Source organism: Thunnus maccoyii, chromosome 22 (genome assembly GCF_910596095.1).
Source record: "Thunnus maccoyii chromosome 22, fThuMac1.1, whole genome shotgun sequence".
In the NCBI taxonomy this organism is placed as follows: domain Eukaryota; kingdom Metazoa; phylum Chordata; class Actinopteri; order Scombriformes; family Scombridae; genus Thunnus; species Thunnus maccoyii.
Genome location: NC_056554.1, coordinates 24,992,982 through 25,018,811, shown reverse-complemented (window position 1 = coordinate 25,018,811; position 25,830 = coordinate 24,992,982). Strand labels below are relative to the sequence as shown.

Sequence of the window (25,830 nt, the reverse complement as noted above, 5' to 3'; positions counted from 1 at the left end):
ACTTTTCACATAGAGCAGGTCAAGACTGTACTCTTTAATCCTTTAAGCAAGGATCTAGTCAGGAGACAACAACACAAGTAAGTGCTATAAAGCTTAAGTTTGGGCCCGATAGGACGTAGGTGCCAACAGGCAGTGTAACAAGGTAATGATTAGAGTGTATAGAGTGCAAAGAAGTATGTTTTTTTTGTTTTTTTTCTCTCCCTACAGTTCAAGTGCAGAGGTGTTTGCGAAAGAGCTTGGTCTTTAGTCTTTTCTTAAAGATTGAGAGGGACTCTGCAGATCGAACAGAGTTTGGTAACTCGTTCCACCACCGGGGAACTACAGAGGAAAAGAGTCTAGCTAGTGACTTAGGGCCCTGTTGTGGTACCAGGCGCCTTTTGTTGGCAGAGCGTAGTGGTCGGGAGCGAGTGTAGACCTGAATGAGGGAGTTCAGGTAGGCAGGAGCCGTTTTAGTTGCTATTTTGTGAGCAAGTGTCAGGGTTTTGAATTTGATGCGGGCAGCAACTGGGAGCCAGTGGAGGGATATCATCAGCAGGGTGACGTGTGCTGTTTTGGGCTGATTGAAGACCAGATTTGCTGCCGCATTCTGGATCATCTGCAGAGGTTTAAGTGTACATGCAGGTAGGCCTGCCAGTAAGGAGTTGCAGTAGTCGATGCGTGATATAACGAGAGCCTGAACCAGGAGTTGTGCTGCATGCTCAGACAGGTAGGGTCTGATCTTCCTGATGTTGTACAGGGTGAATCGACATGATTGCGCGACTGAGGCCACGTGAACCTTAAAGGTTAGTTGGTCATCAATCATGACACCCAAATTTCGGGCAGACTTTGTGGGCATAAGTTGGGTTGATTCAAGCTGGATGCTGATGTTTTGTTGTATGGAAGGACTGGCTGGTATGACAAGGAGCTCGGTCTCAGAGAGGTTAAGCTGAAGGTGGCGTTCTTTCATCCATGCTGATATATTGGCAAGGCATGAAGAGATCCTAGTGGAGACTGTGTGGTCTTCCGGTGGGAATGACAGGAAGAGCTGGGTATCATCAGCATAGTAGTGGTATGAGAAACCATGGGAGTGGATGATTGCGCCAAGTGAGGTGGTGTATAATGAGAAAAGGAGGGGACCAAGCACTGACCCTTGGGGAACCTCTGTGGATAAGTTGTGCAGTTTGGACATTTCTCCATTCCAAGATACTCTATAATATCTCCCTGACGGGTAGGACATGAACCAGCGGAGGGCGGATCCTGAGATACCAAGCTCAGTGAGTGTGGAGAGGAAGAGTTGGTGGTTAACTAGATCAAAGGCAGCTGACAGGTCCAGTAGCAAAAGGGCTGAGGACTGACCAGCAGCTCTAGCTGAGCGTAGTGATTCCATAACCGACAGTAGTGCAGTCTCGGTAGAGTGACCCTGTTTAAAGTCGGACTGATTTGGGGTGTACAGGTTGTTGGCAGAAAGGAATTCAGAGACTTGACTAAAGACTGTGCGCTCAAGTACTTTTGACAGGAAGGGCAGGAGTGAAACCGGTCTGTAGTTTTCAACCTGAGCTGGGTTGAGTGTAGGTTTTTTGAGCAGAGGGGTGACTCAAGCTTGCTTAAAGGCGGTGGGGAAAACACCAGTTGTAAGTGAGGAGTTGATGATGTGTGTGACCGCGGAGTTAAATGTGGGGGAAATATTCTGAAGCAGGTTGGATGGTATTGGGTCCAGTGGACAAGTAATGGGACGAGAGTTTAGAAGAAGTTTGGAGACTTCCTCCTTGGTCATAGAGGAGAATGAGGACAGTGTGGCCCTGTTAGTGGGCAGCTGTAGACTGGGTTGGTCAGGCTCAGTGAACTGGTTACTGATGGCGGAGACCTTGTCAGTGAAAAATGAGGCAAACATGTCTGCAGTGAGCAGAGTGGAAGGCGGAGGAGGAGGTGGATTGAGAAGTGAATTAAAAACAGAACATTTTCCGTGCATCTGTGGTGCTGCAGATCTTGTTCTGGTAGTAAGTGGTCTTAGCAGTTTTTAGACTGGAGGAGAATGATGCAAGGAGACCCTAATAGTTACTGAGGTCAGTGCACTCTCTGGATTTGCACCATTTTCTCTCTGCTGCTCTGAGTTCTGCTCTTTGCTCTTTGATGACTTCGGTGAGCCATGGACTAGGGTGGGTGGTGCGAGCAGGTTTGGAAGTTAGAGGACAGAGATTGTTAAGAGATGTAGCTAGTGAGGAGCAGAGTGTGTCTGTGGCCTTATTGACCGTGAGTGAGGAAAATTCATTATGAGGAGGTAGGGTAGCCAACACCTCATTGGAAAGTTGAGACGGTGTGAGGGACCGGATGTTGTGGCGGAAAGAGATCATTTGTGGAGGAGCGTGAGGATGTCCTGGTAAGGTGATTGTGAGTTGGACGAAGAAGTGGTCAGACAGGTGTAGGGGGGTGACAGTCAGATTTGTTGTGGAGCAGTTCCGAGTAAAAATCAGATCAAGTGTATTGCCTGCTATGTGCGTGGGAGGAGTGGAGAGCTGTTTGAGGTCAAATGACGACAGAAGTGACAGGAAATCGGCTGCTTGGGTTTTGTCAGTGTGGATGTTCATGTCTCCCATGGCAATTAGTGGTGTGTTATCATCAGGTATGGCTGAGAGTAACATGTCAAGTTCAACAACAAGTTCCCGAGTTGACACCCTGGAGGGCGGTATATAACAACTACAACCAGCTTAACAGGAGCAGTAACCCTGATTGTGTGGTATTCAATGGGAAGAGTTGTTGTTTAGTGGAGCGAGCTTAGTGAATGTCCAATGTTTGGAAAATGGCCTGAGAATGAGGAGGGATATATTTTTAGCTAAGTTATCACAAGATAAATGAGTTATTTACAGAGGTCAGACAGGTACTGTTGGAGAAATTACTATATTATTGTATTAATATTTTGATGACCATTAATCCAGTGAAGAAGTGTGTTCAACTGATCAGTTTTGTCTTTAAAGAACATGGTGCACTCTTGACTCTGTCTATTGACATTTATATGTTGTAATCACATTGTTCTGTTTTTAAGTAAGATGTCTCACACCTTATTTTTTTAGGCAAATTAATGTCTAATCTGTTAGGAAAGACGAAATAGGAAAGGTTATCTGAAGTGCATGATATATAGTGACCCTGATTCTAAGAAGTGATCTTTGGAAAAGAGGAACTATGCAAGAACTGGAAGCTGTACAAGACGGGCATGAAACCATATATGGAATTATTATCAATAATCTTGCAGGAAACAGGTGTCTGCAGACAGAGAAGTAAGACTGCACACGAGGTGCTTGAATTTACGGTTGTGTTGGGCGGAGGCTGAAAATATTAAGTATTTGTGGGAACTGTTCAAGGGGCTCCTCTTGTTGCAGAGCTCGGGGAGCTCGTATGCATACGCTTTTGTGATTTATTAAAGGCAGTTGGACTGCAAAAGAATAATAGTGTGTCTCTGCTATTTAGTTGCCTTTATTTTCTAACTAGACAAACTAATGTTTCAGCTCTAACGACGTGTTTTTATACACTTGTGAATTGAATAGTTTTGAGTTTTGGACTGTTGATTGAACTAAGTTCACTAATACATGAAAGTGAAATACTGACAGTAACATGCTGCTCACACACTAATGCTTCAGTATTAATAATCTAATGATGTCATAATAATATATCAGTCAGAGGGACCAAAAACCACTACTTTTACTAACTTTTACTTACTTTTTAATACTTTAATACTTACATGTTAAATGTTCATTTAACCTTTTTGTTTTGTTGTATATGATCATATCTCCTATGTGTCCGGAGGCAGAAGGCATGAACTTGTCTCAATGTAAGAGTGAAAACTAAAAGTCTGTTTTGACAGTAAGAATTATTTTAAAATCAGTTTTCAACGTTCTGATTCATTTAAACAGAGCAGAAGAAACGTCAGTAACGAGGGGTTTTCATGCTGTCTCACACTGGAAGGAGCTTCCTCCTCCTGGATGCTGACGCCTCCCCTTTGCACCTCCCCCTCCATCCTCTTCCTCCTCTTCTTCTTCTTCTACTTCCTGCTCTAGACAAAACAGAAAACATCAATCTACAATGTTTCTTGTGTTTTTTGTTCTAGATCAACATGTATTATGAAACAGGTTTATTATGTTGTAAAGAATTTAAAAAAACAACATGAAGAAGTTTGATTCTTGCAGAGCTTCCACTGCACTCATTTGTTTCACTGTCTTGTGACATTAAACACATGAAACAGCTCAAACTTGTGTAAATAGATTTTTATTTTAACAGAAAAATATGAAAAAGAGGATAGAGGACCTTTTATTACAACCAAATGCTAAACAAGACTTATGTTATGTTGCATAATCAACGATGTCACCATGGTACTGACTTATCAATCACAACGTAGCCACGCCCTAAAGCATACGCTGCTTTATCGTCTATTTTACTCTAAATGGGACCATAATTTATAAAGTGATCATCATGCTGTATTGAAGAAGACTTGAAACTAATGATTGAGACCATGAACTCATTAAGAAAGTGTTTACTGAGGTAATAAATCAAGAGAGAAGTAGGGTCATTTTCTCATAGACTTCCATACAATCAGACTTCGTTTTGCAGCCAGTGGAGTCGCCCCCCGCTGGCCGTTGGAGAGAATGCAGGTTAAAGTCACTTCCACATTGGCTTCACTTTTCAAACTGGGAGCTACCAGCTTGACTGCGACTAATGACTATGAACTTTACAATAAACTTTTTATGTGCATCAAGTTTTAACCAATTTTCATTATGATACATTTATGTCTATACTGATCATGATTTCCACTGTAATGTTGAAGTGTTTTGTGCTTTTGATTAGATGCTCTGTTAGATTTGTTCAGTGTTTCTACTATTATTGTACAGGCCTGGCGGGCTGCCACAATTAATGCCAACTACCCGTTCATTTGGAAATCAATATTGTCTGGGAGCCTCTGAGCAGCGCTGAAAGAAAACTAGTCGCCAACTACATTTCTAAGACAAAAATGCTGAAATTCTCTAGTTCCAACTTCTACAAATATGAATATTTTCTTTTTGTAGGGCTGCAACTGATGATTATTGTTATTATTGATTCATTCTCTTGATGAATCGATTTAGTCCTATAGTCTAAAAAATGTCATAAAATGGTGAAAAACGTCAATCACTGTCTTCCAAAGCCCAACTAGACATCCTCAAATGTCTTATTTTGTCCCAACCAACAACCCAAAGATATCAGACTAAAAGAAACCAGAAAATAATTTGAAAAAACCAGAGAATATTTGGCAATTAACTTTCTGTCGGTCTACTAATCAATTAATCAACTAATTGTTGTAACTCTAGTTGTTTGCTGGTCCAGTTATTATCATAAAGGACAATGAAAACCAGAAAACATAGCCTATACATTTGAAATTTTTGCTTTGAGAAATGATTGAATTTATTAAATAATCGTTTTATTTTGATTAATTTTCTGTTGACTGATTAATCGATGGCAGGTGTTTTATTAACTGATGGTTTTTTGGATTTTTTAGGTCTGTTTTGAGGACATTTTGTTCCCTTACGAACCAGCTGATGTCTGTACAGAAACATTTCGACACATAACGAAGCGGGTAACAGCCGTTTCTACATCTTTTTGAAAGTTTCTGTCCCTTAAAGGCAGAATAAATGTGACAATAATGAGGTGAAACCGGCTAACAACAAAGAAAACAGCGCCCAGAGGTGACAATTCAAACACTTCTGTAGCTTAAGACTTCAAATCAAACCTCTTTTATATTCTTCTTCTTCTAACCGTCAGCGTCTCTTCCTTCTGTCGGTTCTTCCGTTAACGTCTCGCATCTAAACGCTCCAACCTGAAAACTCAACTCAGCTCTGAATCAAAAGTTAAGAAGCTAAAGGAAGGAAAAAAGTCAAAGACTGTTTTCTAACCGGTTTATGTTTAAGGTTTAATGTGTTAGCTAGCGTTAGTTACTTTTGCTGTTGGCGCTTTTTTTTAAATAGAGAAGAAGTGAAAAAACAACAGCGGCGTCCATTTTGTTGTTAGTTGCCTAGCAACAGTTTTCACGTAATGCACAACACTTGAAAGCCAAACATATTATCAACGGAGGTATTACTGTGCCGGAAATATGACTTATTCAATTTGAAGGAAGTAATATCACTAGAAAAATGAAAACTCACTTGAGGTCTTTGACTTTGGCGATCTGCCAGACTCCCGCCCTTCTTCTTCTTCATCTTCTTCCTCTTCTTCCTCTTCTTCTTCTTCTGCTGTTCAGTGGCGGTGGGTAAACAGCTTTTAGTTTCATTACCGGCACTATACTATTGATTTATAACACACAAAGTGTTTACTAGCTTAATGTATTTGTCAACAACTATACCATAAGTGGAGGCTGCTGTATAAACAGATAATGAATGACAATATAGTAAAACATTGTGGTAATAATATAAAATATGTCTCCATTGAAAAAGTTAAAGTTGTTTACAAATAGTGTACATTAATAAACACTTAAAATATCTTTATATCTGCTCAAAATTACATCATGGTGTTTTATCAAGCATGTATTAACTGTTATTTTTTCTTATCATCTCTACCCAAAAGGGTCACACTTTACTTCAAGTCCCCTTATTTAGCATTAACAAGCAGTATATAGAGGATATTTATGGAAAAATGAATGTAGGAATTTGTGCAGTCAAATATCTTTATGATTTTATGGTGAACTATGAATTATAATCGTGCACAAGTCCAATGTGAAATTATTTGTCCAGTGACACAACTCATATTAGAGTAGGTATAATAATAGGGAAATAGTCCTCCATGGTGGCCACACAAGAGGTCAATTAGAATAATGATTGTTATTAATCTTAATTATGATTCTGCAAGGGTATAGGTCTTTTAAGGTTAAGTGACTGAGACGCAATCACAAGAAAACAAACAAGTTCACTTTAGTTACATACACATTTATTACTAATACTACAAACGAGTACTAAACAGTACAACAATTTACAGAAAAGACAAGAGGGAAAGGGGAACTGGTACACAAGGTGTTAACCTCTCACATTTCGCTCCAAACTGAAAACTCCACTCAGCTCTGAATCAAAAGTTAAGAAGCTAAAGGAAGGAAAAAAGTCAAAGACTGTTTTCTAACCGGTTTATGTTTAAGGTTTAATGTGTTAGCTAGCGTTAGTTACTTTTACTGTTGGCGCTTTTTTTTAAATAGAGAAGAAATGAAGAAACAACAGCGGCGTCCATTTTGTTGTTAGTTGCCTAGCAACAGTTTTCATGTAATGCACAACACTTGAAAGCCAAACATATTATCAACGGAGGTATTACTGTGCCGCAAACATGACTTATTCAATTTAAAGTGAGTAATATCACCAGTAAGATTTAAAAACAACAACAAAAAACTTACTTGAGGTCCTTGACTTTGGTGATCTCCCTTCTTCTTCTTCTTCTAGTTCTTCTTGTTCTTCTTCTGCTGCTGATATTGGCAGTTCGCAAACAGCTTTTATGTGTGTTTAGGAAAAGATCGTGGTTTCGGTTAAAATGACTCGTGAAATCTTTCTCAAATCTAGGGTCACCCATAGATGTGGGGTTACCAGGTAGACAGAACCCGCCGGGTACTGGAGCGGCCATAAAAGCTGTCCGACTGGAAACAAAACTAACGGGAGAAAAAAGCGGGAAAACACGCCGCTAGAGAACAATGAAAAATGGTGCTAAAAGCAGCAGTGGTGGAAGAAGTGTTCAGATCCTTTATTGGAGTAAAAGCACCAGTACAGGAATATAAAAATACTCCATTATAGTTGTTTTGTTTATAAAAGTCAGAAAAATTGTAAAAAACATTGATCATTGTTTCTCAAAAACTACAACCCAAAGATATTCAGTTTATCATAATAGAAGACTAAAGAAACTAGAAAATATATCAGAGAATTTGGACATTTTTTTCTGAAAAAAACAAACAAACTCCAAATGATTAATCGATTATCAAAATAGTTGGCAATTAACTGAATAGTTGGAAACTAATCGACTAATCACTGCAGCTCTAGCTGAATGCTTGAAGGTATCGCTAGATCTCAAGAGGAAAAAAACAGCCACACATTGAACACGTTTCCAAAAAAGATGATTTATTGAGAACAATTACGATGTGTCAACAGTATGTCGTCATCGTGACGTAAATATTCGCTTCTTCCGCCTTGTCAGATAGAAGTAAATTGTGAGGTTTTGGATTGTTGAGCAGAGGAAACGAGTCTCTGGGAAGTTGCGTTACGACTTTTGTTTGATGATTTTCATACATTTTATTGACTAAACATGGAAACCAATTAACAAGTTGCGGATTCAAATACATCATCAGTGGAGTCTTGTGATTGATTCGCTTGCTCCATGTGAAAGTGTCTTTCGTCAGATGGACGTAACCCTTTACGTGTTTGTCCCTGCAATGTTACTGCTTTCATTCACAACGCAGCCGTACCAGCATTTTCCCTGAAATGTTACTAGGTCTTGAGGTGGGAAATTGACAGTACAGATTTCCCTTAATATCCGATCCCTGCTCCAATTTACACATGATCCCATGCAGGAAATGTTCCTGAACCAAGAATAGACTGCATGTGTGAAAGAGGCTAAATGCAAACATCAGCATGCTAAGATTTGCTAATTAGCACTAAACACAAAGTACAGCACAGTGCTGATGAGGGTGATATTAGTTTTGCAGGTATTTGGTCATAAACCAAAGTGTTGGACAAACTGAAATTTTGACCAGATGGTGGCGCTAGATGAAAAGTTAGAGGATCATTTAAGGTTCCTGCAGGAACCTTAAATATTCATTATACATTTCAGGGCAATCTATCAAATAGTTGTGGAGATAGTTCACTCTGAATCACAAATGTTGACCTTATGGTGCCAAAGGAAAAGTCAGTAGGATTCATCCTCTGGGGACATTAAGAAAACTTCACAGCTGACATATTTCAGTATGGAATATCTCATAAATCCTATTCTATCTTCATTCTTAATATTTCATTTATTTTTTCCTGTTCCTGGCATAAATGGGCTTCTTTTAACTTCCATACAAATACTTAAAAACCACAGCAACTGCTAAAAACACCAAATTATAGCAGTAATTATTTACAGCCTCTGTCAATGGTAAATTACTGTCAATCCTTCTTTTGGAGAGAGTTTATAGAAATGTCTGCTGACGTTTCTTCCGCCTGGTGGCTCTTCATGTGTGTTTTCAGACAGTGGCTCTGAGTGAAGGCTTTGTCGCAGACTGTGCACTGGTACGGTCTCTCCCCGTTATGTGTCCTCATGTGGACCACCAGGTGGTCTTGTCTCCCGCACGTTTTCCCACAAACACCACAGACGAACGGTTTGAGTCCCGTGTGGAGCCTCAGGTGGGCATTGAGGTTATTCTTGAATTTAAATAACTTACCGCACTCTGAGCAGCTGAACGGTCTCTCCTCAGAGTGGCTCTTCATGTGGGCCATCAGATTCATCTTGGAGGTGAATCCTTTGCCACATTCGCTGCAAACGTGCGCTCTCTCCTGGTGTGCGTTGTGTGTCTTCAGGTGGGACTTTAATCCGAAGCTTGAATGAAACGCTTTGCAGCAAACCTCACACAGATACGGTTTGTCTCGGGCTTTGTGGATGTTCTCATGGCTTCTCAGATCTTGGAGACGTTTGAAACGCTTCCCGCAAACCTCGCAGCCGTGATGTTTCTCTCCTGAATGGATCAACATGTGCGTGGATAAAGATCGACGGCTACCGAGAGATCTACTGCACACGTCACACTGATATGGCTTCTCACCTGTGTGCAACCTGCTGTGAGTTTTGAGCTCCCCCTTATAACTAAATGATTTTTGGCAAATATCACATTTGTATGGTTTATCCTCCACATGGACCTTCTGGTGGGAAGTCAAGTTTATCTTAAGATGAAACGCTTTGTGGCAAATATCGCATTTATATGTTTTCTGTCCTGTGTGTCCAGCAGTGTGCTCTCGGAGGCTATTTAAGTTGATGAAAGACTTCCCGCAGATGTTGCAGCTGTGAATCTTCTGGTGGCTTTGCAGGTGACTCCTCAGCTCCTCTGCAGACTCTGAGTGTTCTCCGCACACTCCACAAACTCTCTCTGGATTGCCCACGTGACTCCAGGCGTGTTTTATCAACATGTTCGTCGACCCGCGCAGGACTCTGCAGATTTTACAGAAGAGAAGAGCGTCGCTGTTCTCAGTCGACGCGTTCAGAGACGACTGGATCAGCTCCCTGCTTTTTGTTTTGACACGTTTGGCTTGTCGCTTCCTCGTCGGTTCAGGTTCTCTCTCCTTCAACTCGTCGTCACTCTTGTCTGGTTTCCAGTCGCCGTCTCTGTCATCCACCATCACCTCCTCCTCCTCCTCCTCCTCCTCTTCCTCATCATAATCATCATCACCACCGTCTCCTTCGCTCTCAGCAGCTTCAACATCATCACTTGGTTTGTCGTGAGCTCCCTCTGTCTCCACGTCTTCTTCTTGTTGCTGTGATGTCCAGCTGCTGGACAGATCGTCCTCTTTTTTGGCCTCTTCTTGTTGAATATGGCTGCTGTGGAAAGCAGAAACATTTAGCAGTTATTTTAAAAGTATTTATTTTTAAGTCCCTATGAGCATCTTTTAACATGGCAGGTTTAGCATGGCAAGAATGGTTCCAACACCGCTGGGGTTCAAGTTATTTCACCCTAAAAGCCCAATTCAGACACAATTTATTCCTCTAGAGGAGTTGCAGTGATTTAAATCTAGTCATTTTTCACCCTAGTAATAATTACTAATATTTTTTTTTTTTTAAACTCAAACTCGCTGCTCCTCCTGTCATTTAAATCCCGTCCGAAGCAAGCGGCAACCTCCAGGGCTGAAAAATGAAGCCAAAAACTGCAGTTCCTTGAACGACCACTTGAGGCTCCAAAAGCAAGTCAATCCCCATAGACCCCCATGTTAAAATGTCCAACTTTACAGCAGAAATAAACATGTTTACAGTCTGGTACAAACAACGGTTTTGGTCTCTGTAGCTAATTTCCTCTTTCATGACAACTGTACGGGGGGTGAATTTTTTTATAACTCACCCGTTTAGGTTTTATTAAGCTGTAAAGTTCTGCATAATGAAGGACATGGCTGCTTTGAGTGACAGGTCCGCCAGCTGCTAGGTGGCTTGTTTCAGCCATTCGGCCCCGCCTCTTTGCCCATTTTTGATTGGCTGGGAGTTAGGCAGCGTCACGCACTGCATGAGCGGCTCGCTTTGAGCTTCAAAACCGCTCTTCAGAAACCAATGGGTGACGTCACGGTAACTACGTCCATATTTTTATACAGTCTCTGGTCCGAAGTGACATACTTGTATTTTAAATTGGATCTCTGAGTTTTTACTTCCATTACAAGAAAGTTTCTGCTAATCTGACAGAAGGAAACATGCTAACACCAACATATCAGCCTGTTTGGGAACCAGTATGACGACAGAAAGAAATAAAACCATCAGGAGAGCGAGACCCCACAAAGGTTCATCAAATAGGCTGTCAGCAACAGGTAGGTACTCTTCATCAACCCATTAAAATATATAGTTTAACAGATACTGATGGAAATATGCTTTGTAATCTTGTTACCTCAGTGCTGGTTGCTCCTCCTCCTCCTCTTCTTCACCTTCTTCTTCCTCATCACTATTGAGGAGGCTCACTCTCTCAGAGTCCTCCACACCTGGACATAAAAGGAGAATGTATTAAAAGTCACATTTCTTCAGCTTTTGGATTCGTTTTCCAGTGTATGACGTCCAGTACAACCAGTAGCCCTGAAGGCAACAAACAGTACTACACTACTGTTTCCACCCAAGCAGGAAGTGACTTAAACCTGCATTCTCTCTAACGGCCAGCAGGGGGTGACTCCACCAGCTCCAAAAAGAAGTCTGATTGTATAGAAGTCTCTGAGAAAATGACCCTACTTCTCTCTTGATTTATTTCCTCAGTAAACACTTTCCTAATGAGTTCATGGTCTCAATCGCTAGTTTCAAGTCTTCTTCGGTACCTATCCCTCATTAAAACATCCTGAATCTATAAATATGCAAATATATTTCATTTCAAAAGTGTTCCTGTTGGACACCAGATGTCTCCTACTTCACTGTAAAGTCCATTATCAGTGTTTGTGCACTGGAGGCTTCAAGTTTTCATATCACACCTGTGTAAGTTGAATACTGGACCAGGATTGGCTTCCAAAACTATTTGTGATGTCACAAATCCTGCTCATAGTCCCGCCCCCTTAAAACAGGATTTTTAATGAGCACAGAGAAGCAGATGAATGTGAAAACAAACTCTGCACAAACATCCAACTGAAGGAACAAGAAGAAAAACTAATGTTTGAGTAGAGGGGAACTTTAATGTCTTTAATGTAATCAATAACTCACGGAATTTCTTTTACCATCATCATCACCGTCTTTACAAACAACAACAGGCAGATTGTACAAAACAAGATGATCTGTCACATCTTTGATTAGAATAAAAGAATCCATTTAAATTCAGGACATTTTAAAGGATATTTTTCATCATGTTTGAATCTAAACCAACAATGAACTGATCTACTAACAAGTATCGTGTCTGTATCAAAGTCTGATATATCTGATTCCTCCGTTGTTGTCCACAGAGCAAAACGTCCTCCAACACAAATGATTATTATTACAGTTAATAGTGTGCAGACATACTCTGTTGCTGTTTGTGCTCCTCTTCCTCCTCCTCTTCCTCCTCTTCCATGATCACCCCATAGTGATCTGCAGCTGGAAGCAAAGTTTAATTTGTTTATGTGTCAACGACAACAACAACATCATCACTTTTCTATTAAACGTCTTTGCTGAGATGATTGTGGAAATATGGCTTAATAAAAAACACATTTCTGCTGAGACATTTACACACTTCAAAAAGGAAACTGCTGATGTGCAGGTGACATGTTTTGGCATTTTATCTTCAACTTCACATTTAAGAAAAAAAATGGGTTTAATGCAACTGTGGTTTCAATGTATGCAGAATTAAAAAGTGAGCAACGTCAGTCTGATGTTTGCAGATTGGTGATAACTAAAGAAAGTCTGTCAAGTTTGTTAATGACATTTTATGTTGACATCTGTTGACGTTAATACAACAGAAAACTGAAAACAGATTAGATTAAAAGCATCAGTGTGTAAACAGCATATTGATGTTATGTTTATTTATTTATTTACTTACTGTCTATTATTCTCTCCAGTTTGACCTGAGGCTGCAGGAGAACCTCCAGCTGTCTCCTCTGCCGGTCAATCTCCTGTCTGAAGCCCGAAGCCTCCTCCTCGTACCCGGCTACGGTTCTCTCAACAACCGCTAAGATTTCCTGCGCGGCTGTTGCCAGTTTCTCAGAGATGATTATTCTCAGTATCTCCGCTTTAGACATGTTACTGACACTGTCGGGTGTCTCAGCCTCCGCTGGCTTCTCATTTGTCCAATAAAACATAATTTCACAGTTAGTCAGAAACGTTTTTGTCCGCAGATATGGCAGAAACTCGGTCGTTTCTGAATGGTAACCTTAAATCGTAGATTTGCGGAACCCTCGCGAGATTTTCATTTCTTAAAATAAAAAAACAAACATGCGTTGTACAAAATAATGATGTTTATGACGTGGCAACGCCGTGGTTATGGCCTGACTTGGTTTGGGCACAAAAGAAACCTGGCTAGAGTAAGGTAGAGAAAAATCATGGTTTGGGTTAAAATGGTCATTCTCGCGAGATCTTCAGCAAACCTAGGGTTACCATCTAGACACGACCCAGACACTCACGGGCTGAGCACATGGAAATACCGTCCGACTAGAAACTAAAAAAAAAGCCCGTGAGATTCCTTGGCTTCCTCAGTTATATCTATATCTAATTATATTAACTACACCGTATTTATATATATAAATGAATACTACTAATGACACCAATGAATCACCAAGTGAAAATGTAGCCGGCGCTGCTTTTCTGATGTTTGACCAGACCAGAACATTTAAGTTAAAACATATTTCTTTAAACAATATCCTCAGTATGACTAAACACAGAACCTCAGGACTCTCGTGGATAATGTAACAATCATGTTCATATTATGACCACCAGTTTAAATTATTTCAACTTCGTTTTTGAGAAATAACGTTTTGTCCGTGATTTTGGCCGTTAAGGATGGCTAAGAATACTACAATACCCGTGGGCCTCAGCTGCCGTTGCTATGGAGAAGACGCCAAGGGCGCGAATCTGAGTAGTATGGAATAAAAATGTCTTTGCTCTTGAAGTTGTAAAGTAAACACAGCACCGTTTACATTACATTTAAAACGTTTTAAATATCACAAAGAATATAATTTAATAATTTTAGTCGCAAGTAATAATTATTTCCATTATCAATATATATGTTGAATATTTCCTCTATTGATCGATTGTTGCATCTATAAAACGTTATAAGATAGTAAAAAATGCCTGTTATCATTTCTCAGTGTCACAGGCGACATGTTGAAAGATCTTATTTTGCCCGACCAACAGTCCAAAACCCAAAGATATCAAAAGTAAACTGATTCAAGATTGTAAAATCGGTTTTCTCAACATCATAATCATTAGCTTATGTTGATGCTAATGGCATGTGACCGAATTTTAAGCTTGGTGATTGGCTTTTTCTTGCTGAAAAGCACCTTGGGAGTTGTAATTAACTTCTACCTTTAGGTTTTTATGTCCAGTCTTGTACCTTCGACCTTTTAGCAAAGAACCAGATATTTAAAAATTGTTCGTCTTTTGTACTGATGATTTTAAAAAAAGAGAGTTTCATGTTGATCCAGGCCGTAGAAATGCTAAAACTTTGACATGTATGGGAAAAATTAACGATTTTTACTTTTGGAACCGGGGCGCCAAAAATAGCACCTGGTTTCACCAGGAAATATTGTACTTTTTATTCCACTACGATTATTTGACAGCTTTGCTTACCTTTCAGATTGATTTTTTTTTATATATAAAACCGATCAGAAGTAAAACAAAGAAATACTCATCAGTGAAGAATCAATAATCAGTACAGTTGTGTTATTAGCTGTTTAATGTTAGCATTGAGTTTGATCCCACTCAATTTCTTCCCAACACGTTGCTAATGTTGGCTACAAACGTCTCTAAAAAAGACTGAAGATACATTTGTATCTGTCCAGTAAAACCTGAAAATTTCATTGGATTTTTATTTCACATGCAGTAAAAATGTTTTCTTACTATATCTTCTAATATAGAACTGAGTTAGTTCTATAGTCTATTTTCAAAATCTACCATGTACTGTATGTTTTTCAGAGCATTCATTAGTGTATGTATCCGTGTGTGTGCAAATTACACAAACTATTTATCAAAGGTTTGTGCAAGTAATCTAAAGAAAGCAAGAAGTAGCTTTTTTCTTCTTTTGACAGGTTCACATCAACGCACTTTCAGTTAGTTTCTGAAAAAAGAAGCACATTGTGAAACCAACATAGCAGGACGATCCACTACCATTTATAGACAGAAATACAATTCCTGACAAACTATTCATTCATTCATAGACTGAACTAGATTTGCCAATATCTTGTTTATGTTTTTGGCTTTGGACTTTTTATGAGGTTCTGAGACAGTGGGCGTTATTTCAGTACATAAAACATCTATAATGCACATAAAGGAACAACTGTATGTGGTTTGCATTTGAATGGCTCACCATTTTTTTCACATTATTGGCAATTTATTGCCAAATTCTCTTATTCCAGCCTCTAAAATGTGATTTTTTTCTGGTTTCTTCTTAGTCTTCTATGACAGTAAAATGAATTTCTTTGGGTTGTGGATGTCATCTTGGGCTTTGGGAAACAGCGATCGATATGTTTCACCCTTTTCTAACATTTTATTGACCAAACAATGAATTGATTAACCAATTAATGAAAATAATCATTAGTTGCAGCTCTAGAACAGACGTCAACCGAGCATCGGTCCATCCAGTGCTGACGTTTCTTCCCTCTGGTGACTCTTCATGTGGGTTTTCACATAATGACTCTGACTGAAGGCTTTGTCACACAGAGAACATTTGTACGGTCTCTCTCCGTTGTGCGTCCTCATGTGAACAGTCACGTACTCTTTTTTCTTAAAGGGTTTCCCACAAACCCCGCAAACAAACGGTTTCAAGCCTAAATGCGTCTTCTGATGGGATCTGAGAACGTTCCAGCAGCTGAAGGTTTGTCCACACTCTGAGCAGCCGTACGGTCTCTCCCCACTGTGGATTATCATGTGTCTCTTCAGAGCTCCTCAAGACGACATCCCCTTGCCGCATTCGCCGCACATGTGCGACCTCTCTTTGTTGTGTGTTTCCAGGTGAGCTTTTAACTCACCTGGTCTGTGGAACGTTTTGCAGCAAATGTGGCAGAGGTGCGTTCTGCTTCTGTCTGTGTGGATTTTCTCGTGTTCTTTCAGTTTTCCGGGAAGTAAAAAATGTTTTCCACAGACCTGACAGCTGTAACGTCTCTCCCCAGTGTGAAGCAGCATGTGTCGGGTTAAAGATCGGAAGTCACCGACAGATTTACCGCACTCTTTGCAGCGGTACGGTTTCTCACCTGTGTGGCGTCTCATGTGAATCCTCAGCTGCTGTGGGAAACCAAAAGACTGGTGGCAGATGTCACATTTGTGTGGTTTATCCTCCACGTGCTCCCACTTGTGATTCTTCAAACCCGACTTATGAGTGTAAGCTTTATGGCAGACATCACATTTGTACTGTCTCTTTTCTGTGTGAAGACTAGCGTGCCTGTTTAGACTAGAAACAGTCATGAAAGACTTTCCGCAGATGTTGCAGCTGTGAGTTTTCTGGTGACTTTGAAGGTGACTCCTCAGCTCCTCTGCAGACTCTGAATGTTCTCCGCACACTCCACAAACTCTCTCTGGATCGTCCACATGACTCCAGACGTGTTTTACCAACATGTTCGTCGACGTGCACAGAACTGTGCAGACTTTACAGGAGAGAAGAGCATCACTGTTCTCAGTCGACGCCTTCGGAGACGACTGGATCCGTTTGCTTCTCTTTGTTTTGACACCTGAATGTTTGACTTGTGGCTTCCTCGCTGTCTTATATGAGTTCGGTTCAGGTTCACTCTCCTCCAGCTCCTCATCACACTTGTCTGGTTTCCAGTCGCCATCTCTGTCGTCCACCATCACCTCCTCCTCCTCCTCCTCATCATCATCGTCCCCTTTGCTCTCAGCTGCGGGGCAGGAAGAAGAAATGGCTCTAATTTTGTCCGGCTCTGATATTCCACAATCTTCTCCGTCATCACCGTCCTCTGTTTCCTCTGTTTCTTTGTTGTGGGAACTGATAATAGAAAATAAGGAGTTTGATGATTTACATGAATCTTTATGTTTCACAGTATCAAAATGTGCTTACTGGGGATACTTGTTTAATGATAAAATGGTTGCCAGCTTCTTTGGTGACTCACCTTGCATGCGGCCTGGTTTCATCACTTCCTGTCAGTGCTGAAGAGGTGGACAGAGCGTCATTGGCGGCTTCGTCTTTTCTCTGTAGAGGAGGAAGTCGCTCCTTGCTGATCAGGGATTTCTTTGCTGTCTGGAAGAAATCAACAGTTTTAAAAACCAACTGAGATTAAATTACTTTTTTTATCTACTACAGCAACATATCTGCTCTTTAAATCACTCGGCCTGTTTTCTCTTTTGAGAAAAATATCAGAAACCAAAAGGGAGAAATTTATATTTTATATTTTTGGTTTTGTGATGGCGCCCCCTAGTTTTACATTAATTTGATGTAATGCTGTTAGTTATCTGCTTTCGTAGCTGGAAACTTTATTTCCATACATTGAATCAAATCCTTTCATGAAGTCATAACGTGTCGTTCTACCATCAGCAGAGCAGACAACAACACAACAACCCACATTAGCTTCCTGCTAAAGTCTCCTTCTGATCTAACTTACAAACATGAACACACGTCTTGTCCTGCAGCTTGTTGAACAACTCAACTGAACATCCCACTCGGACCTTCGGCTCTCGACAGGAAATGAAACAGTTACACAACTTGACAAATACCTTCAGTTGAATGTAAAGAGCTGATCTTCCTTTCCCGGTGGACTTGATGGACCTGTGTATATATATATATATATATATATATATAGCTCATACCTTCAAATTTTGTTACCTTGATTTAATAATTAGTGGCACTAAATCACTAAATTGTGTCCTTAAATTACTTTATTATTGTTATCACTGTCATTCGGGAAAGTTGTTTTTAATAAATAGTTCCCTCAAATGAGTAATTTATGCACTCCTCATCCTCAATCTTTAATTTAGCAATTTCTTTCCTTGAATTACTGATTTTTTTCCCTCTTGGTCATTATTTGTACTTAAGAAATACTCTCATGCTGTAATACTCTTTTGTTGCTGGAACACCAAGGCCATCTTCTCTGTTATTCCAGTTTTGTCTGGTGTCAAAAGCAAGAGGACAGTCACCACACATGCAGAGATCTAGCAGGAAAACATACATGTTATAAAAGTTTTTAGACCTAAAAATTTGAAATACATGAGTTTTGCTCATAATCTCATACGACAAGTCAACGTGGCAGAAGTCAGGGGTGTTTTCACAGCTGGTGATTTCTATGCACTTTGATTCAGTTCGACGCGTTGCAGCAAAACATTTCTGACAGCTGTGCTGGCAAATCCACAGGCATACTCACCCCTGACACGCCCACAAAACCTGGGGGGAAGAGCGAGAGGGAGAAGGGTTGGGGGAGGGCGGAAGAGGTGAAAGGTCAGAGTCTAAAAAGGACAGTAGGATGGGGGAAGTCAGATAATTCAGAGTAACAAGGGTACTGTATCTGGAAAGTTGAAGGTTGGACAAATGAAACTCCATTGTGTTGTATCAAAGACAAATATCTCAAAATGTGACCAAATAAAACCTAAACTATCTGCATGGACCTCTCCAAGGAAATGAGAAAATATGATCATTTTACTTGCAATTCCCCACTCGAGATATACAAGCAGGGAAAGTTGTTATTCTGGGAAATATCTCTGGGAAGTCACTGTGTTTACCAAATAAATCTGTTTGAGATTAAACAAACAATATATAATGTGTTAATTGGTGATCTTTAGAGGTGATTGTGGCCAATTCCCCATTTCCAATCTTTATGCTAAGCTAAGCTAACTACATCCTGACATGAGATTGATAATAGTTAATGTCATGTGAACACTGTAATTTGACTGTGTACTTTTAGTTTCAACACTTTATTGATGAATGTACATTGGATCATAAACAGACAAAGACCAACAGGCAGGTACGTCACTGTGCAAGTTTTCAACAATAAAACCCAACAGGAATGACTCCCCCGTCCCCACCTGCCTAACCACCATACACACTTACAATAAAAGAAAGTAAATAAATAAAAATTAAATAACTAATACAATAAAATAAATAAGTAAAAAAAGGAGGAAAGTCAGTACCCAAACAAAAGCAAACAAGTCACCATTACTGTAAATGGGGTAATGTGCAACATGTAAAGATTACATCATCAAACGCTACATTGATAAAACGGTTGTAAAATCCTGTAATATAATCTGTTTTATTATGAGCAGACAAAGAACCCGAGGCAGGAAGTGACTGACAGCGTGTGTGTTCATAAACATCATGATTTCATCCCTCCAGTCTGTTGAGTCTGAAGATGTGAGAATCAGTTCTTTCTTCCTCTCCGCTCGTTTCTAACCTTCTGTACTATTTAATAAATTATTTATTATTATTATTAGTAGTAGTGTTATTATTAAATCACTTAAATGTTTACTTTTTCAAGTAAACTCAGTTAAAGAGTCTTTTTTCTGTCTTTTTTTCTTTGTCATGATGGAGCAGATGCTCAGCAGAGGGGTAAGTATGTTTTATTTATTTGTTATGAATATCTCTTTCTAAATACAATCCAAGATGTGTAAACACATTAAACATTTAACATTATTACTTATATTATTTTACTTATTACTCTGTAAAGTAGAAGAAAAAACCACTCAACCAAAGACAAAAAGTAGCTGTAAAATACATTTGATATAAATACATCTTTTTACGGTATAATTTTATTATTGTATTTCATGTACAAACATGACATAGTTATAATTTTAACTATTAGTAAAATAATAATTATCAAGATTTACATTTACATTTTAATTTATACTGTTATGTGTATTTAATGCGATGTATGTTAATACGCTTAATCTGCATCAATATTTATTTATTTATTAACTTATTATTTAATTAATTTATTATTTATTTACTTTTTATTAGTTATAGTTATTTAAATTGTCTGATATTTTATTATTTATTTTGTATTTTGTGTGGAATATGCAATATAAATAATGTTTATTTTTGATATTTTTATATTGTTGTGGTCATTTTATCCAAATATACTTTTAATATTACCTGATTATTAATACTAATCACCAGATGTCTATTAATTAATTCAGTCATTAATTCATCATTCAGTTATGTACCACTGCTTGACTGATCTTCTGCCTCAGTGAGTATAAATTAACTGATTATTGATCTGGTTTCAGGAGATCGGACTGATGAGCGGACAGAACCAGAACCCTGCAGGACCGACCTGCGGTGTGGAAACTAAATATGACTAAACATAAACATCCTCAACCTGAGCTGAAGGGTTTTAAAACATGAGTCCTGTCTTTATTTGTGATGTTTCAGGTAAACCTCAGGTGTTTGACTGGTGTCCACCTCAACAGCAGTACCTGAATCTGACCAACGGGGGGCGACACAACACGACAGACACTCAGACTGCTGCTGCTGTGAGTGGACGGCTGTGTGTGTGTGTGTGTGTGTGTGTGTGTGTGTGTGTGTGTGTGTGTGTGTGTGTGTGCTATCCCTTCAAGCCAATATGTTCCCCTTCTGACACGATCAGTGTTATATGTGACCCCGAGAGTCTGAGGGCTTCACTTCCCCAAGGGTGTGTGTGTGTGTGTGTGTGTGTGTGTGTGTGTGTGTGTGTGTGTGTGTGTGTGTGTATACTTATTGTATGTTGTGGGGACATTTGTTTACACAGTCACATTGTGGGGACAAAAAGCTAGTCCCCAGGTTAAGGTTTGGTAAGGCAAGTAGTGGTTGTGGTAAGTCTCCAGGAAATGAATGTAAGTCAATGTAATGTCTTCTGAAATGGTTGAAATGCAACTGTGTGTGTGTGTGTGTGTGTGTGTGTGTGTGTGTGTGTGTGTGTGTGTGTGTTTTGGTCTTTTTGTTAGTATGTTAGCCTGTTTGGAAAAAAACAGCTGAAAGGCAAAACAAAATCTACAAGCTACTGTCTCTTTAGATAGATAGATAGATAGATAGATAGATAGATAGATAGATAGTACTTTCTGTTATAATCAAGTACTTTTATGTGATGTTTTATGAATGTGAAATTAACTTTTGTCTTTTTCAAATAGGCAGACAGGGAGCGACCTAAATTCAATAAAATGTAAATTGAATCTCCTCTCTCTCTCTCTCTCTCTCTCTCTGCAGTCATCTGTCCATCCTCTCATCCCTCTCCTCCTCTACAGCGACAGACACTTCCCTCCGTCCTCCCCGTACAGCCAGCCAATCAGTGCAGCCCATTCCAGGACACACCCCTGCCACCATGGCAACAGCGTCACAAGGTGAGTTTGTTCAGGTGTGTTCAGGTGACCTGGGATGATTTCATGTTTTTATAAATCTCCTAGATAGTACTACTTCTAACGCTATTGATACTGCAAATACAGATACTACTGCTGCTGTTACAAAGCAACAGTAGTTCTACTAATTCTACTATATAATACTAAAATACTACTACAGGTACTACTCCTACTAAAGTTACTACTACTGCTGCTACTAAATCTATTACAACAACTACTGATACTGCAAATACAGATACTACTGCTGCTGTTACAAAGCAACAGTAGTTCTATTAATTCTACTACATAATATTAAAAGTACTAGAACTACATCTCCTACTGCTACTGCTGTTACTACAACTATTTCCTACTACTACTTCTATTATAACAACAAGAATGAGTACTGCAACTACTACATCTACTACTACTAGTACTTGTAGTAATATGAGTAGTAGCAGCAGCAGTAGTAGTTGATGTAGTAATATAAGTAGTGGTATAAGTAGTATTAGTAGTATTAGTAGTAGTAGCGGTAGGAGCTGTAGTCCTACTGTAGTAGTAGTTGTAACAGTACGGTAGTAGTTACTAATACAGTACTATTACTATTACTGCTTTTAATGGAACTACAGTGAGTACTACTGCTCATATTATTACAACAATTACTGCTACTGTAGTACATCCACTACTACTAAAACTACAGATATTACTACTGCATGGGACTGGCACCAGGTAATCCCTGATTCCACCTCCAGACCCCTCAGATCTGCTGACCAATCACTGCTCTCCATTTCCACGCACCCAGTTGAAAACTAAAGGTGATCGAGCATTTTCAGTCATTGGTCCTAAACTGGGGAATAGTCCACCACTAACAATTAGATCTTCCTGCTCCATTGATACCTTTAAAACCCGTCTCTTCTCTTTAGCCTCTTAATCGTCATCATGAAGTCATGCCTGACCACACTCTGGCTTTTATTTGTTTGTAATTTATTTGTTGTTTGTACAATGAAGTTTGTATTATGATTTTATCAAGATATTCCATGCTTCCATACTTTACTCATATCATCTTATTTATTTGATTGTTCCTGTGTTTTATAATAATCCCATAATTGAATCTCTCTGTAAAGCACTTTGGTCAGCATTTGTTCATAAATAAATTGACTTGACGACTGCTGTTAACACTGTTACTACAATTATTACTACTATTTCTACTAGAACTACTACTACTACAGTTCCTACTACTATTAATACTACTGCTACTGCAACTACTGTAGTATTTGAAATCTTACACTGTGACAGAAGATTCGTCTGGATAACCTCCTCCCCCTCTCTCTCTCTCTCTCTCTCCTGGATGTCTCTCGCCCCTCAGCAGCAGGCCAGGTGTGCAGGTGAAGAAGCCTCTGAACGCCTTCATGCTCTATATGAAGGAGATGAGACACAAAGTTCTGCAGGAGGGCCAAGAGAGAGAGAGCGCCGCCATCAACCGCATCCTAGGGCGCAGGGTGTGTATGTCTGTCTTCTTGTCTGACTATCTTTGTGAGGACCTTATTGAGTTTTGGACCTTGGAAGGACATTGTTGTTAAACGAGGACATTTTGGCCACTCCTCACTTTGGGACAGACCTTCAGAGGGCTGTTTGAGGGTTACGATTTGGCTTTAGGATAGAAGTATGTGTGTGTGTGTGTTTGTGTGTGTGTGTGTGTGTGCTAGTCTGATCTATGATGCAATTGAGGACCATATGCAGGCCATATCCTCACTGTTAAAAAACAATCTGTCAACATGTGAAACTGACTTGGAAACAAACTAGAATCTTTAGGTATTTTTTGAAAAATTCTGCATGAAACATATAAACAATAGAAAAACAGTGAAATCTCTTCTTCTTCATCAACATTCAATTAGCAAAAAACAAAGTTAACAGAATCCACCTGTCAGCACCTTTAAAAAGCTCACTATAAGAGATGTTATATCTTGTTTGTTTAATCTGTACAAAAACCAAAGTGTAAGAATGAAACGTTGTTGTTTTACGGAGGATTATGGGCCAGACTATTTCTTGGCCCTGAGCAGTTGCCAGGCAACCAGCAGAGTCTCTCAGAAGATACTGGTCCCAGTCAAGAAATAGTCCAACACATAATCCTCTGTAAAGCCACAAAATGACGTTTTTACATTTTTTACGTGAATTAAACAAACAAATTAGAACATGCTAATTAGTATGTCAGTGGCTCATTTTGTTTCCTTTGGACAGAGCCAGGCTGGCTGTTTACCTGTTTACATTCTTTGTGCTAAGCTAATCAGCTGCTAATAAGAATATTGAAATGAACTTTAAATATTAAAATAACAAATTCAGCCTTTGTGGAGGTCTGTAATCTCTCCTTTTGTATGATTTTATCTATAAATATGTTTGTCTAATTAATAATCTGTTTTACCTCCACAGTGGCACGCTCTGTCACACTCTGAACAGTCCAAATATTACGATCTGGCCCAGAAGGAGAGACTGCTCCACATGCAGCTTTACCCTGGATGGTCGGCCAGAGATAACTATGTATGTATAGTATATCCTCCATGTATACTATGTGCATGTGCAGCAGGAAGCACTTTAATTTCCCCTCTTTGTCTTCCTTCCAGGGTAAAAGGAAGAGGAAGCGGAGCCAGCAGGAAGCTGTCCCAGGTCGGGTTAAAAGAAAGAAAACACTACTTCAATTTTAAAGCCAAAGTTTGACATTTTAGGAAATATGCTTATTCACTTTCTGGCAAGACTCCTTCTGGAGAGTGAGATATTCATATTAATATCACTCTTATGTCTGTATGGTAAAAATAAAGTGACAGCTAGCATCCAGTTAGCTTATCTTTGCTGAACTCACATGCACTAAATAGCCCGTCACATAAACCCCTGTAAAATGTCCTAATTTCTATTTTATGGGGTTTTTTGTACTAAACAAACAAGACTGAGCTGAGACATGTTCATGAGGTGAATTTTGTTACCTTTAGACAGAGCGAAGCTAGCTTTTTCCCATTGTTTCCAGTCTTTATGCTAAGCTAAGCTAACTGCTGGATGTAGCTTCATATTTAGCGTACAGACAGGAGAGTGGTATTGATCTTCTTATCTAACTCTCGGCAAGAAAGTATTGAACTCATAGGCGTGTCAGCAATGGCTTATTAAGCCAGAGTTGTACTTGCTTTTTAACCATGCAGTCGTGTAGACAACCAGCTGCGTCGTAAACAGAATTGTTCACATACTTGTCTATGTACTTTGCGTGTTACTGGAGGATCCTAGCGGACACACCTGTAACTCTCTCTGTCACTAATCTTGCACCCCCACTTTTAACTATAACTAGGTGCCCATAGTTGAACTATTCCTTAATGTGAACAAGGTGCCACTTCTTAAAGGGTGAAAAAACCCCAAAACACAACAAACAAATATTAAATATATATAAATAAGACATGAAACAAATGATCATATGACTCTCTGATGACAGTTTGCACTTTGAGATAAAACAGTCATGAAGAAAAATTGTGTTGTGAAATAAAAACTGCTGCAATGAAATAAAAATGAACTGCATGAGTTAATAGTTAGAAAATTCTGAGTCAACTGACATGTTAATAAAAAAAGTACCAAAGACTGAAGGACAGACAGAAGCCTCCTGAAATAAAAACATAAGAACGGTCCGTTTTTCTTGTTTTCCACACTTTTGGTTTGCAAAATTGTTAGTCAGAATATATTAAAATATGTAAATAATTTAAAAAACTACATTACATTACAGCTTTTGCATGTAAACATATGGTTTTACCAATAGATTTGCATGTGTGTACCCTAATAGACAATTTATAAATTGTATAATTAGACATGAGATATAACGCCTTCCCATCCACACACATGTATAGAAGTATTTCTCGGGCATGACGACCCCTGACTTTGTTCTGTTGTGTGTGTAAATCCCTCTGAGCTGAGACTAAAATGATCTGTTGTTGTTTTTCCTGCAGCTGGACTCTGAGTGCTGGATGAGACCTCTGAAGAGACAACATGTGAAGAACAACACACACCATGTTCTGATCTCTGTCCAGTAAAATGTAGTGAAGTTACTTTGGTTACAAATTCTGGCCTGAATCTAAAATGAATTAAAACACAGAAACTTTATGTTCCTCACTGAATAAATCTGTTTTGTATGAAAGAAATCAAATTTTTCAGTTTTTAATTTCTTACTTCAAACAGTGTGTCCAAAAGTGTCCACAACACTGACGATGTGGACGACATGTA

The 25,830-nt window shown here is 39.3% G+C and overlaps 4 protein-coding genes across 14 annotated transcripts in view; 1 reads left to right on the top strand and 3 right to left on the bottom strand.

The window, feature by feature from the left end:
• The window catches only part of LOC121889692 (zinc finger protein 239-like), a 10,350-nt gene extending 2,742 nt beyond the window's left edge, over window positions 1–7,608 (bottom strand). The window contains exons 1-2 of one of the 5 annotated variants that reach the window (XM_042401857.1): window positions 7,370–7,608; window positions 3,929–4,024 (exon numbers count right to left, since the gene is read on the bottom strand). In XM_042401857.1, coding sequence (XP_042257791.1) covers window positions 3,929–3,988 — 60 coding nt within the window. In that variant the 5' untranslated portion in view covers window positions 3,989–4,024; window positions 7,370–7,608. The other 4 variants (XM_042401855.1, XM_042401856.1, XM_042401859.1 and 1 more) reach the window with 4 other exon arrangements.
• Window positions 4,038–25,830, top strand: LOC121889764 (transcription factor 7-like). Of its 6 annotated transcripts, XM_042401983.1 has the most exons (11): window positions 4,038–5,684; window positions 11,371–11,492; window positions 19,543–19,630; window positions 19,811–19,825; window positions 20,503–20,554; window positions 20,648–20,748; window positions 21,458–21,591; window positions 22,949–23,081; window positions 24,010–24,117; window positions 24,201–24,243; window positions 25,557–25,830. In XM_042401983.1, the coding sequence occupies exons 3-11, from the start codon at window positions 19,595–19,597 to the stop codon at window positions 25,565–25,567; spliced, it is 633 nt and encodes a 210-aa protein (XP_042257917.1). In that variant the 5' UTR covers window positions 4,038–5,684; window positions 11,371–11,492; window positions 19,543–19,594; the 3' UTR covers window positions 25,568–25,830. The 6 variants fall into 6 exon arrangements, with proteins under 6 accessions (XP_042257917.1, XP_042257919.1, XP_042257922.1 ...); XM_042401985.1 differs by lacking the exon at window positions 11,371–11,492; XM_042401988.1 differs by lacking the exons at window positions 11,371–11,492; window positions 19,543–19,630.
• Window positions 8,061–14,206, bottom strand: LOC121889615 (gastrula zinc finger protein XlCGF57.1-like). Of its 2 annotated transcripts, none has more exons than XM_042401707.1 (4): window positions 13,169–14,206; window positions 12,655–12,726; window positions 11,570–11,660; window positions 8,061–10,521 (listed from the first exon to the last, which is right to left on the bottom strand). In XM_042401707.1, exons 1-4 carry the CDS (start codon window positions 13,425–13,427, stop codon window positions 9,105–9,107), a joined length of 1,839 nt encoding a protein of 612 aa, XP_042257641.1. In that variant the 5' UTR covers window positions 13,428–14,206; the 3' UTR covers window positions 8,061–9,104. The 2 variants fall into 2 exon arrangements, with proteins under 2 accessions (XP_042257641.1, XP_042257640.1); XM_042401706.1 differs by having other exon boundaries at window positions 8,061–10,524; window positions 13,169–14,205.
• On the bottom strand, window positions 15,833–23,153 carry LOC121889058 (zinc finger protein 726-like). The gene is made up of 4 exons (XM_042400747.1): window positions 23,109–23,153; window positions 22,869–23,024; window positions 17,403–17,530; window positions 15,833–17,278 (listed from the first exon to the last, which is right to left on the bottom strand). The coding sequence occupies exons 1-4, from the start codon at window positions 23,151–23,153 to the stop codon at window positions 16,228–16,230; spliced, it is 1,380 nt and encodes a 459-aa protein (XP_042256681.1). The 3' UTR covers window positions 15,833–16,227.